This window comes from Manduca sexta, unplaced genomic scaffold (assembly GCF_014839805.1).
Source record: "Manduca sexta isolate Smith_Timp_Sample1 unplaced genomic scaffold, JHU_Msex_v1.0 HiC_scaffold_1756, whole genome shotgun sequence".
Classification (NCBI taxonomy): domain Eukaryota; kingdom Metazoa; phylum Arthropoda; class Insecta; order Lepidoptera; family Sphingidae; genus Manduca; species Manduca sexta.
In genome coordinates this window covers 1-14,403 of record NW_023592652.1, presented here as the reverse complement: position 1 = coordinate 14,403, position 14,403 = coordinate 1, and the positions used below count along the sequence as shown (strand labels likewise).

At 33.2% G+C, this 14,403-nt stretch overlaps 1 protein-coding gene, 1 long non-coding RNA gene and 1 pseudogene across 6 annotated transcripts; 2 read left to right on the top strand and 1 right to left on the bottom strand.

Moving 5' to 3' along the window:
* Window positions 1–67: 67 nt before the first annotated feature.
* Window positions 68–577, bottom strand: LOC119191650. The gene has a single exon (XM_037445540.1). The coding sequence runs from the start codon at window positions 401–403 to the stop codon at window positions 68–70; it is 336 nt and encodes a 111-aa protein (XP_037301437.1). The 5' UTR covers window positions 404–577.
* Window positions 578–646: 69 nt separating this feature from the next.
* LOC119191651 lies at window positions 647–5,232 on the top strand. 5 transcript variants are annotated; one of them, XR_005113497.1, is made up of 4 exons: window positions 647–980; window positions 2,692–2,840; window positions 3,135–3,320; window positions 4,332–5,232. It is a non-coding gene; the product is annotated as an uncharacterized LOC119191651 (long non-coding RNA). The 5 variants fall into 5 exon arrangements; XR_005113500.1 differs by having other exon boundaries at window positions 700–718; XR_005113496.1 differs by lacking the exon at window positions 647–980 and adding an exon at window positions 991–1,111.
* A 2,415-nt stretch (window positions 5,233–7,647) lies between these two features.
* Window positions 7,648–14,397, top strand: LOC119191652 (annotated as a pseudogene).
* Window positions 14,398–14,403: the final 6 nt, after the last annotated feature.

The window sequence follows — 14,403 nt, the reverse complement described above, 5'->3', positions numbered from 1 at the left end:
TCGAACAGGATATTATCGATAATTAACTAATAAATTAAGCAATGTCAAAAGGTTTGTTTACAAAGATTCAATATTCCCATACCTGTTTGCCACCACCTTCCCATTTAAAAACAGTTGGTAACACTTTAACATCGTCGACTATTTTGCTTCCTTCGGTTAATGTGTTCGACCTTTCTCTATGGCCGATGTATTCGACATCACGTTCAGGAACTGCTTTTGTGTAATATGGAGCACCATCTTCTATGTTGTTGTCATCGTCTCGAGCATTACGATCATCATCAATCTTCTTGTCAAAAGTAAAAGCCTCACCTTCTTTGGCTGGCGAAGACGGACCATGATCCTGAGTTTTCGCTACAGTATCTTTTTGCCATTCTTTAGGCTGATTACTACCAGCGTTACCCATAGTTGTTTATATTTTTAGATTATGCGGCAATTACAGATCGTTAGTTTTCACTCTTCTATTTTTTTAATCCAAAAACTAAAAAACATTGTAATTATCTTAGTAGTAAACACAAATATCTGCAAATATCCAAGAAATAATGAAAACATCTATGATCTAACCTCCTATTAATGACATTATTTGTCAAATGCCAATAACAATTTTTTTTTTTTTTTTTTATAATTCGTCCTTATAGGACAGGCTATAGTCTTACGACCATACTGCCTAGTCTTACGTATTTCTTTTCTTCAAATTTAAATTCTTAATATATTGTCTTTCGTAAGTATTCCAATTAGTAGTTTTCGTAAGTATAGTCAATTCCAGGTAAAGTATAATCCATTTTTCCAATTGTCAAATCCAGAGTAAATATCAATTCAGTACGATTTTCCTCGTCAGTGAATATGTTTCATACTATCCGTAAAATATGTTTTTACTATCCTCTTCTTAATTTAAAGCTTCATTGAGATATAGAATTTGCAATTCCACTATTTGCTCTTTGGCTCCATGTATTGAGCGTGCTTCAAAATTTCAAAAACTTAGAGTAAGTACTTCCTCTAAGTTCAAATATAATCAATGGCAGATATTATCTGTCAGACTCAGCTGTTAAAGAACTGATTATAATACATTTTATAATATATGTCTGAAACCAATATCCTGTAAAATAGTTAACAAGTAAGATTTAATAACAATATTTACAATATTACTACGTAATAGAAATTTCAACGAAACAAACAAAAAACAACTAAATATCATTTACAGTGTCTTTTATAAATTTATACAAGTAAACATAAGTTGAGGCATTCTTAAGCAACTCTTTTAAACATTGCGGGACCCGGTTAGGCTTCTTATAGATTTTTAAAAGCTCATCCGCCAACACAAGGCGCTGAATGTTGAAAGATGAACATTCGAAGAAAATGTGATGTAGTGATTGAATTTTTTGTGATTGACAATATTCGCAATAGGGAGAATTAGCCATTTTAATACGATGAAGATGACAATTTAATCTATAATGACCAAAACGCATACGACAAATAATTGAATAAAATTTTCTATTGATAAAATTATTTTTCTTGCAAAACCAAGGAGTGGAGTTTATTTGGACATCCATACTAGCAAACCAGTTTCCTTTATTTTCATGGTGTGTGTATTGATATGAATGTCTCCCCATGCTTGACACATACGCTGTTTTAAGAAACTAACAGCGCTCTGTGTGTGGTATGGATACAGTCATATCAATATTGGAATTAGGAATTAATTCTTGTAACTCAACAATTTTTTTGGCCAGGTAATCTGCCCTTTCATTTCCTATGACGCCAATATGTGAAGGAACCCAAACAAAACGAACTACTATATCTAATTTGGACAGTTCGACCCATAGTTCTTTTATTAAATAAATGACATAATTAGTGTTAGCATGAAATTGATTATTTGCAAGGTTTTCTAATACACTCCTGCTATCACTAACTATTATCCATTTAGTATGGTCAGAATTACAATTTTTATGTGTTTTAAAGCACTGAAAATGGCGACAGCTTCAGCTGTGAAGATACTAGCAGCTTTATCAATTTTTTACCGATGCCTATATTTGATGAGGGCTCATATATGGCAAAAGACACAGCCCTATCATTTTTGGAGCCATCAGTATATATAAATTTATGGTCTGAAAATTTTAAAAGCATATTGATTACTTCTTCTTTCGAGGGCAGGTCCTTTTTTTGATTTAAAATTATATCAATAGATGGAAACTTACTAATGTAAGATCCTTCATAGCAAGGCAAAATGGGTTTTGATTGATAAATGTTCATGTTTTTAATAAAGCTCATGAACTCTTGAAGACCTTGTAAAATATAAATTGGTTTAGGGGAGAATTGAGTAACAGAATGCAACAAGTTGGCCAAAAGATTATTATTAGTTACACTAAAAAGTTTTAATATGAATCTTTCTTTCAAGTAATTAAATCGAATACTTAATGGTGGGACATTACATTCTATTTGCATTGCATTTATGGGAGTGCTTCTGAATGCCCGGTAATAATACGCAAACACTTGTTTTGCAAAACATCTAAACTATTTACAATTCTAGCATCTGCAGCAAAGCAATAAAAACCATATTCAAAATGACTACGAACTAACGATTTGTACAATAACAACAAAATTTTGGGGTCAGAACCCCAATATGAACCAGACAAGGACTTTAAAATGTTACATGCTTTATTTGCCTTATTAATTATATGTTTTAAATAATTATTCCAGGATAAATTATATGAAATATGGACACCCAAAAATTTCACTTCAGATGTAGTGGGTAACAAACAATTATTATATTGCACAGCAGGTGTACTGTGACAATGTTTACCAAATACAATAACTTTAGACTTGGATGGATTCACACTGAGATCAAGGTAAGAAAAATAGTTGTACAATTTTGCTAATGCATCATTAATTGTTGAAACCACTTGTGATACATTAGTTCCAGATGTATAAACAACCAAATCATCTGCGAATTGTAAATTTTTAACATAAGGGCCCAATATTAGATTTAGTCTACGGATATACAATATGAATATTAAAGGCGACAATATACCCCTTGACAAACTCCTTTTGACGAAAGTCTAGGACCATAAAGGTGTCTATTAAATTTAGTAAATACTTCTCTGTTCATTAAGAAATTTTTAATCCACTTTATAATTTTTCAGGAATCCCTATTTGTAATAACTCAAGGCATAGAATATCTATGTTTACACTATTAAAAGCACCTGCGATGTCAAAGAATACACCGACCAAGTTTTCATTTGCGGATATAGAGTTTTGTATATCCAGCTGTAACTGGCAAACGCTTTCTCTAGCAGAACGATTTCTACGAAAACCAAATTGATTGGAAGGTAATATATTATATTTTTCTACATAGAACTCTAAACGATGTTTAAGCAATTGTTCAAATAATTTACCAACACAAGAAGTAAGTGCTATAGGGCGATAAGAATCGGGGTGTAACTTTGGCTTATCAGGTTTTAAAATTGGTACAAGGCAATCCATTTTCCAGTCTTGTGGTATTATGTTATTATCCCAAAGAAGATTCAAGATTTGTAAAAATATCTCTAAACTTGTAACACTGAGCTTTTTGAATAAAATATATGACATTCCGTCGGAGACCATAAGCAGAATCTCTACGAGATGAGATGGCTGATATGAGTTCTTTTATCGTAAAAGGATTGAGGAGAAAGCTATTGTTGGTATTTACATTATTGGTAAAAAAGTAATTCTGAGTTATATTGTACAGAGTCCGGAGTATATTTCTTTAAAAATCAGATACCCATAAGTCATCTTCATGATTATTAAAATTATAGGTTTTATTAAATTTTCGCATAAATTTCCATATGATAGACAATGGTGTGCATCTATTAAAGGTTTCACAAAGAGAGAACCAACTTTTTCGCCTTTCTATTTTTAAAGTTAGTTTTTAACTGCTCTAAGCCTTTTGAACTGTAAATAAGTTTCCTGTGTGGGATTATTCTTGAAAGATATATATGCAGTTTTGAAATTTGATACAGCCTGTGTACACTTTTGATTCCACCACGGAAGTGTAGGGCTTTTCCTATTGTTTCTCTGACATGAATGAGTTGTAATATTTGAGTTCTCATATAAATATGATCTATTACAATTGGGAATAGAATTCGCAGCTGCAGTGCGCAAAATTTTGCAAAAAAGGAGATATGAGTCAAGAGGAGTTGTATCATCTATTACAAAATCTACTAATAAAACATCAACTTGTTTTCTATACATTTGCCAATCCACCAGTTTGTAATTTGGGTAAATGGGCAAATGTACAGCATTAAAACAATTTCCTTGAGTGTGAATGTTGGGTTGACTAATCATTACTTTTATGATTATAGGAATATGATAACTAGTACCAAGAGGACAATCATGTACAGACCAGTCACAGTTGAGAGCCAGTGATGAAGATACCAATGATAAATCCAAAGCATTGGGTCGCCATGTTGGAGAACCGATAGTCGTTGCTTGCCCATCATTAAGGAGAACCAAATTATTATCCTCAATAACCTCTAGAATATTTTCGACCACGCGGGCTGTCGGAACCACAGCCCCAACAAGTGTGATGAGCGTTAAAATCGCCCGCAAATATGAAAGGACTAGGAATAGACTTAACCAATGTATCAAAATTGTTTTTGCTGAAGACTGGGTTAGAGTTTAAAGGACTATAGAAACTAACTATACATATATCTTTATTATTAACTGTTATTTTCACACATACATTTTGTAAGGAATTATCGAAATAGGTGTTAATTCTAGAATAAATAATGCTTTTATGTATTATAATTGCAACACCATTGTGTTTGTTACCACAATCATTCCTTTCAACATTGTAATTTTTAATTTTTAAAATTTTGTTCAGGTTTTAACCAAGTTTCACTGATTATAGCAATATGAATATTGTGTGTATAAAGAAAATTAATAAATATATGTTTGTTACTATTCAGACTTTGGGCATTCCATTGTATTATATTTAAAGTTGATAAATCCATTATGAAGATGAAGGGAATTTATTACTTAGCGTTGCTTTTAAAACTTCTTTAATGGAAGTAGAATTAATAGGGGCATCTTTATTACTTATTATTTTAATAATTGTTTCAACTAATGTGCTTATAAATGTATCCGATTTCATTAAATTATTAATTTGCGTATCTAAAGTACGAGCAGAAAGAGCTGGAAATGCATTGGAGTCAAAAAGTTCTGAATATGTGGCATTTCTAGATTTTATTTTATTTTCTTCAACCTTTTGTTTTTTTATTGGACATGTCGACGAAATAGCAACGTGATTGCCTTTACAGTTGACACATGTGGCATCTTTAGAGTCAATTTGGCAATTTTTAAAATTGTGATTTAATGTACAAATCGAACATACTTCTGCACTACGGCAGAATTTAGCAATATGTCCATATTTCAAACATTTAAGGCATTGCTTAACGGGAGGAATATATTTACTTACCTCGTGTCGCCACGAGTCAAGATATATGTAGTTAGGAGGATGGTGGAGGCGAAGGTTACAGCCACTGCCTGGGTCGGAATAAATTTTACCACACCGTCGTTCCCTTTCATCCTGCGCATAAAGCGCCTGACCTGCACTACGTTTTTGGAACTACCAATCAACGAAAAGACCTGTTTATTGGACATATCAATAGGAACCGAAGTGAGAACTCCAGTGACCTCTGTATCTCTAGCGGGTATAGTTGCGTTCAGAGACAGTTGGTCGAGCAATTTTTATTTTGTATGAACATGTTAGCATTGTTAGGCAAATCAAATGTTATTCCAACCTTGTACTTATTGATGGAGCGCAAATGCATAACACCTGATACTCCATGCTCCCGTATACCTTTTGAAAGGGCCATGCGATCCCTATCACTGAATACTTTGTTCTCGTCCAGGTGGTTAAGGAAGACTATTAGTTCGGTTTGATTTGTATCCTCGGGATACTTACGTGTGTACCCTTTTACCTTGTATATTTTATATTTGTCTTTGGGATCTTTATGTTTTGATCCTGCAGCTCCAAGAGACTCCGACGAATCCGTGTCTGAAGATCCGAAGCTCGATAGGTCTGGATCCGGAGGTTCAAGTTCATCTTTTCTCCGTCTCTTCCTGCCCATTTTGATGGGCTAACTATTTATGTAGACACTTATTTAATAAATATGTGAAGGCTAATGTACAAAATATACTAGAAAAGCTTTTTTTTAAATAAATAATTCAAAAAGGGCGCCTTTGCTTATTCACAGTTTCCCGCCTTTTCCAGTATCATGCCAATAACAAATTGACATTAATAATTGTTGTCAGTCGTCGATAGTGATGTAAACATATGTGGAAAATACGAATATTGATAATAATTGCTAGAAACGTTCCCTAATTTCATAATATTCGCTTATATTTAGGTTATTATTCTAATATTCGTTACATCACTACGCATATAATAGCCAATGTCTTCAAGAAATAGAAATTACCTGTAAAAATATATCAACATTTTAAAGTTGATCCTATATCGATAGATTGATGATATGTATATTTAATTAAAAATTACAAATTGATCAGTAGGCAAAGTTTAATTTTATAAAAATATAACGTCTTGACATTATTATATTCTTATAAATAGTACATAGTCCACCAATCCGCACTAGGCCAGCGTGGTGGATAAAAGTCTAATCCCTCTCAGTACAGTGCTAATATAATTATTATTTATTATTATAGTAGAGTTTCGCCATCGAGTCGTGTCACAGAAATATGGCGGCAAATTATAACAAATCAATGGTTTGTAACCCAGTGAAGAGATGAGTTTATCATAAAATGATATTTTTTGTTTAATGTTATTAATGCTCTTAAATAAAAACATTATTTATTTCATGTTTACACGGGGTTATAAGGCAATTTTTAAAAATTTGCCGTCATACTTTCTGTGTTATGTCTCGCTGGCCAAACTTTTAATATAAATAATCAAATCGATTTAATTTTTCGCTCTTATAGCCGTAGTAGGTAAGCACTAGCAATGGTGCCAGATTAAGGAGAAATACCCGCAAATTCGGGGGAGATGCCCAAGAGTATTAAAACAATTTATCTTTCGTTTGTGACATAACAAAAAAATGACAAATGACGGTACTCGGTTTTTGTTTATAGTTTTAAGCGGCTAATGTAAACATTTCGGTCTCAAGTACCTACGATGTGATGTTTTGTCGATACTTTAATTCTGTTACATTGTATTGAGTGGAACGCTTATAAAAATACTGTTCGTATTTTTATATTATTCGACATGTAGTGTCGAATACAGGTAACTAGAAACAAGTTCTATTATATCTAATAATGAAGTCGTAATTTGAACTTTATATATTGTACGTATCCATTTTCAAAATCTTTTTAGCAATAAAACACCGTTTACAGAATGAAAATCCATGATTTATTACATTGTTTACGACATATATCGTATACATACTTGAGAATCGCGCGTCGTTTACGCGCCGACGCGACGCATAAATTCCAACGACTGAGTGTTGCAAACGTTTTCGACACGGGATGTGTTAACAAAGTACCACACTAGTACCTCGGCTCTGATAGTTATTATCGGAATTCGAGGTATTGCCACGCGCGTATTTAGCAACACTGTTCACTGGCATCTGCTCTCTGGCAGAGGTTGGTGTAATATTATTTTCGTGCAGTAATGAAAGGTCTTCGATGTGTGATGCGACACAATAATGTGATATAGATTGAGGAATAGGTAATTTATTTTTATTAAAATAAAATAATGAGTGATGAAAAGCAACCGCTCCTCACGGGGCCAAATATTCCTGATTATATCGAGGTACAGCCTGTGGAACTGACTGCTGGTTCGCTAGCAACGCCGGACGAAAACCTAAACCCGATTACCACCCAGCTTCGGAAAGATGTTTAGAATATCCGACGTCGAATTTCGATACCTTAATACACCTTCTTAAAGGTAACATAGGTACCGGCATCCTGGCAATGCCAGATGCATTTAAAAATGCTGGATTAATATTTGGTAAGCATAAAAAATGATGTTTTGCTCTTTATTTTCATAGATTTTTTATAACATTTAAAATAGCAACTAGTGCCTACAAAATTTAATATCTAATTAATTTTTATAAATAATTGATTAATATTTTGCCATACAGTGGCAAATTTTAACAATGAATTACCTGGTACCGAAAATTGTTTATTATGTCCTTATGAAATTATGCATTATGTATAGTAAAATAAAACTCTTAAAATTTTTATTTGAATTTTTGTAAAAGAAAGTAGTATTTCATGTCCATACATATGACATGCCATTAGCTTTAGCTTTTGCTCATGGCTTTAGCTATGTGAAAGAGGTTTTCGTTTTAAAAGTCTCCCTTTATATATTCCCGAGATTGAAAATAGCTTATGTCCTTCCCAGGATTTAATCAAATTCCATTAGGTAGATTTCGAGTTTATCACATTTGGACAGGCAGACAGATGCAATGGGGGACTATTATAAAATATATTATTCTGAATTTTTTAAAAAGTACAATTCAATCATACGCCTTTTGTTGCCTTACGTTAATCATTTATGCAGTGCATACAATAAAATCTCTCAAAAGGAATTCATTTCCATGTTTTTACAAACTTTTTATTAAAAACGGACTATCCAACACTAAAAGATTTTTTAAGTACTAACCAGCAGTTCCTGAGATTAACATGTTCAAACAAACAAACACTTTAGCTTTATATAATTAAATTCATTCATTCATTGAATAAGATTAAATTCATAAAAATATAATTTTATAATTACCTACTGTAAATGGAAATATCAAAATACATTATTAAGATATGTTAGAAATATTGGAAATATTTTACTATTAGATTCTTTTCAGAATATAGATTTAAATGAAGAGGATTTTGCAAAATTGAATCTATATCTATACTATTATATAAAGCTGAAGAGTTTGTTTGTTTGTTTGTTTGTTTGAACGCGCTAATCTCAGGAACTACCGGTCCAAACCGAAAAATTCTTTTTGCGTTGGATAGCCCTTTGTTCGTGGAGTGCTATAGGCTATATATCATCACGCTATACCCAATAGGAGCGGAGCAGTAATGGCTAATCTCAGGAAATACCGGTCCAAACTGAAAAAATCTTTTTGCGTTGGATAGCCCTTTGTTCGTGGAGTGCTATAGGCTATATATCATCACGCTATACCCCAATAGGAGCGGGAGCAGTAATGGCTAATCTCAGGAACTACCGGTCCAAACTGAAAAATTCTTTTGCGTTGTATAGCTCTTTGTTCGTGGAGTGCTATAGGCTATATATCATCACGCTATACCCAATAGGAGCGGAGCAGTAATGGCTAATCTCAAGAACTACCGGTCCAAACTGAAAAAATCTTTTTGCGTTGGATAGCCCTTTGTTCGTGGAGTGTTATAGGCTATATATCATCACGCTATGACCAGGAGCGGAGCAGTAATGGCTAATCTCAGGAACTACCGGGTTTCAACTGAAAATTCGTTTTGTGTTGGATAGCCCCTTTTATTTCTGGACCGCTATGAGCTATATATCATCACGCTATGACCAATAGGAGCGGGAGCGGTAATGGCTAATCTCAGGAACTACCGGTTTGGACTGAAAAAAATCTTTTTTGTGTTGGATAGCCCTTTGTTTGTGGAGTGCTATAGGCTATATATCATCACGCTATGACCAATAGGAGCGGAGCAGTAATGAAACATGTTGCAAAACGGAGAAAATTATTAGTTTTGAGAGCTTCCGTTGCCTGCGCTGCGTAAATGGTTAAAGTTATGCAGCAATCATGTATGAAGGGATTGTTCCACTTAAAAAGTTCTAAAAAATATATTATAAAACAAAGTCCCCCGCTGCATCTGTCTGAACGTGTTAAACTCAAAAACTACCCAACGTATTAAGATGAAATTTGGTATGGAGACAGTTTGAGACTCTGGGAAGAACATAGGCTCCCGGAAAGTACTACTTTTATAACGGAAAACTTTAGCCTGAAAACTTTTATAACGCGGAGGAGCCGCGGGCAAAAGCTAGTCTATAATAAAGGATGATAGATAAGTTAGAAACATGTCATTTGAATACCAAGCATACTATATTATACTAAGCATATGGAATTGTTATGAGCCCTTTAACTGTAACTATTCATTCAATGACTATAATATAGAAATTAGTAGATCTAACTAGTTTACACAACATACAATTGTTTCTAAGTATTATAATGTTATCATCAATTTTTTTTTACAAGTATCAAGATGTAATAATTTTATTCTGTTGTATTATTACTAGCTTTTGCTTACGACTTTATCCGCATGAGGGGTTTTTCGAGGATAAAATCCTACTATAAATTTTCCCAGTATAAAATTAGCCTATATTTTCTAGAGTCAAAATATCTCCATACGTAATTTCATCTATATCCATTTGGTAGTTTTTAAGTTTATCGCGTTGAGATAAACAGACGCGGGGGGGGCTTGTTTCATAATATTATTTTGGTTAAAATATAATATGTTGTCGCAATATATAGCTTCGCTGATGAACTACTATAAGTATAAGGGCACTTAACACTATGGACATTCCTTTAGATTTTTCGGCGCCTATCGAACGGATTCAGAAAAACACGATCAAAACGAACCGTCCGGCTCGGCCCTAGAAGATGTCGCGTGTTCCACGACACTTCTATAATCAGAGTGACTTGCCTTTTACGATAGATAGGATGAATTGACGGAATTCTCCTATGACCTAATTTCAGAGCAGAATACTTCCGAATATAGTAAATTGTACATACATAATATATCTTTGCCAGTCTTGAAGATTCGTCTTCGGTTAGTCACGTATTTGGCTTCATTTGTTTCCCATTATTAATATTATAAATGCGTTCGTGATGTTATGGTAACATAAAATAGAAAGAAATTTAAGTAAATTTTTGTCTTTACACAAATCCAGTAGAAAAACTGTTGTCTTCGTGAATTCTGGTGTGTGATGAAACCATAATGTCACAAACATACCTATGTATATACATGTGCGTGCGAACACAGTTTGGATATCATACCCGCAGTCAACACCGGGAAACACGAATGGGTTACTGGAATCTCCCGGCTTAGCGATTACAGGGTCCTTGAAGAAAGTTAGGAGTGGGGGAAGGATAAGGAAACCTGTTGGATGGGAGGAGGTGAGAACGCTAGGAACTGTTCGCGAGCCCTTATAGACCACAATGTGAATTGGCAACTATGAAGTATAACAATGTCCCCCAGTGCGTGGAAACCGAGCGCACGCAAAGAATTAATTGTCGGTGGGGCACACAGTTGAAAAATCAAACATAATTATCACCCTTTTAACCTGTGGGTTTTATGAATAACGCCACACAAGAAAAATTACTACTAGGGTACCTAAGCATACTAATCGTATTTATCCATTTTTGATAAATAGTGGTATTTGATATTAAAGTATTTTTCTAACACGCATCAAACGGTGTTTATTTAAAATCAGTAAATTTCTATAATCAGTCAATAGGTATCTTTATTAACTTTAATTTAAAAAAACTGAAACATGTTTTTCTTTTTAGACTTTAACCTAGAGAGAACGCATTCCTACCTGTTATGAGAAAAACTATTTTGATATTTATTGTTTCTGCTCATCTTACTCTGGCACTAGCAACCAGCGGGTCGCTGCACTGTGGCGGCACACTGGCCTCGATCGCAGGGCTTCTCGTTACTTTCATTACATTAGTATCGCTCATAGTAATTGTGAATGCACTACTATATAAAATTTATTGACATCTATAATATGTTCCGGGTATTTACATCACCTTTGAACCGGAGTTAACTATCAGAATCCTATATATGTACCGATTAGAATTTACATGCTATTTATTTATTTCGCGTTAACGTTTATTCCCGGGATAAAAATAGCCTATAGCACTAATGGGTTACGTAACTTCCTGTTGGTTAAAGAATTTTAAATATGGTTTAGTAGTTTTAAGTTCATCCATTAAAGATAAAAAAACATTATGAAGTCTAATATTTTCTGTTTTAATACTAGTAGGCCTGGCAGATGTTGTCTTATTACAGATCGTCTTTTACGTAGACCGCATTTTATGTACAAACTTCTTTAATATTTTTAGATTTCGACAACAGGACCACCTATCGGATCCAAACTTACGCTATTTTTCAATATGAAACCAGCCAAATACGCTCATAAAGTTTGTATGAAGAATGATTTTCACCAAAACATGATAAATATTTCCACCTTTTACCGTCCTTTCTCGATTATTTTCCGAAATTATTAGTTTATACAAAACTAGTCCTAACAATTACGAATACAACAGAAAAGGAATCAGCCAAATTATCTAGCCGTTCTCCTCTAAAATGATACTCTTACTTTAGTTGATTAACTTTAATTTAATTGATTTTAATAATATGTATAAATATAATAATAAATGAGACCTATTTGCAATACCAATCCTGGATCTATGACCCTAACCATACATTATCTTGATACACAAGTACATACTAAATCGTGATATCAGTTAGATCAGCTATTTGTAGTTTAATCTCATGAGCGAGATGTAGGTAGTCTATAATTCTGCACTTTATATCGCATTATTCTACTTTAATAACAACATTAATAATATAACTTCAGCTATTTCCTTCAGTCTTTCCCTGGTTTTCCAGCAGGAAAATCAGGGAAAGGCATGTACTACTTATTCGCATTTGTTTATTTTGAATGTAGGTGAAATAGACTGTAGGTAATATAATATGAATGATCACTGTTGTACTAGGATTTCAATATTGTCGTCTCAATATGTAGTGAATAATCATGAATATAACAAAGTACTATATTTTTATAGGTGTATTTTGCACTATGGTTATGGGAGCTATATGCACACATTGCATGCATGTGTTAGTTCAGTGTTCTCATGAGCTATGCATCAGAAGTCAAAGACCCGCATTAAGCTTCTCTGAAGTCGTCGAAGATTCGTTTGCTTCAGGCCCTATATCTTTTCGGCCATATGCTAAGAAAATGAAGTAAGTATTTTGATACAATAACATTATAATATTCTAAGTAACAATTGCCCCAATATGTGTTTTTGTTCAATATAAAGTTGCAGGTACTTACCTATAACAACAGTGTACGTCCGATCCTATGAGAATATTATACCAATATTATTTGTCTCATGTTACCATTATCTGATAACCTTGAGTGTTGACTAAATCGTTTTCCAATATTTTGAGTGTAACAAATTACGCCTCAGTTGTATGTACATAATAATATGTAATAATAACTTAGAATACCTTGTATTATCGTAAAATATCGGGTAAAAGGATTTTATAAATTCCTTTACTGGAATTTCGCTTAAATAACTTATGATGCATGTACATTATTGCGTGATACATCTTATTATTGTAATATATAAATAGTATAGAAAATTTCCGCTTTTAAATCAACAAATTTAAGTGTCACAAACACCTACACCTACTGTGAACAAACAAATAAATTTTCCCTTCATTTATAATACTTGTATGTAGGTTCACTGATAACGTTCATTTAATAATTCGTTATCATAAGTTCTGTACCGCTATTTGCTAACTAACAATCTTTTAAAAGACTATTTAGTTTTATTGATAAAGTAAAATAAAACTGGCACACGGAGAAGGTAATAGGCAAAAATGATGCCTTCAAACAAATTCATATTTGTGGCTTTCAGTGAGGAAACATAAGTAACGGGCTTTCTAGGGATTTTTATCAACGATTGCGTGCTCATCTGAATAAACGCCCGATTATTAATTTCAGCTATTTTAATTTAATATTTATTAAAATTATAATGTTCTTACTTGGGATTTCTAAATACATTGAATAACTGCAGTATCTCGTGTACAAACATCTTAATAGTGCCAGCGGCTGGTAGACTCAGATGTGTATCAGATATTATATTTTTTTAGGTGACGCGCTTTTTTCGTATGAATTAAATATACTTATAATAATAAAAATTTCATAAAATGAACAAAGTTAACACTCACATACAAAGCATTGTATTGTCAGTTTATGTATTAATATGTTACGTATAGCATAATCCATATATTATGTTGATTGTTTCAGGACTATTGTTAATTTTTCTGGTCACAACACAATTGGGATTTTGCTGTGTATATTTTTTATTTGTTGCCACTAACCTGCAAGACTCGCTGCGTTTATTTCATATAAATTTACCTGTACACGTGTACTTGGTGTTGCTGTTCCCGCCAATATTAGCACTTTCTATGGTGAAAAATTTAAAATATTTGACACCAGTGTCTCTGATTGCTTCTATAATGACCGCTTGGGGTCTTGTAATAACATTTTACTATATTCTGCAAGATTTGCCACATACTGACACGGTGAAAGCCATAGCTACTTGGCATCAACTGCCATTGTATTTTGGTACAGCT

Bases quoted from the DNA above. Each gene is read 5' to 3' on its own strand.
- LOC119191650 (XM_037445540.1), bottom strand. From the start codon at position 403: ATGGGTAACGCTGGTAGTAATCAGCCTAAAGAATGGCAAAAAGATACT.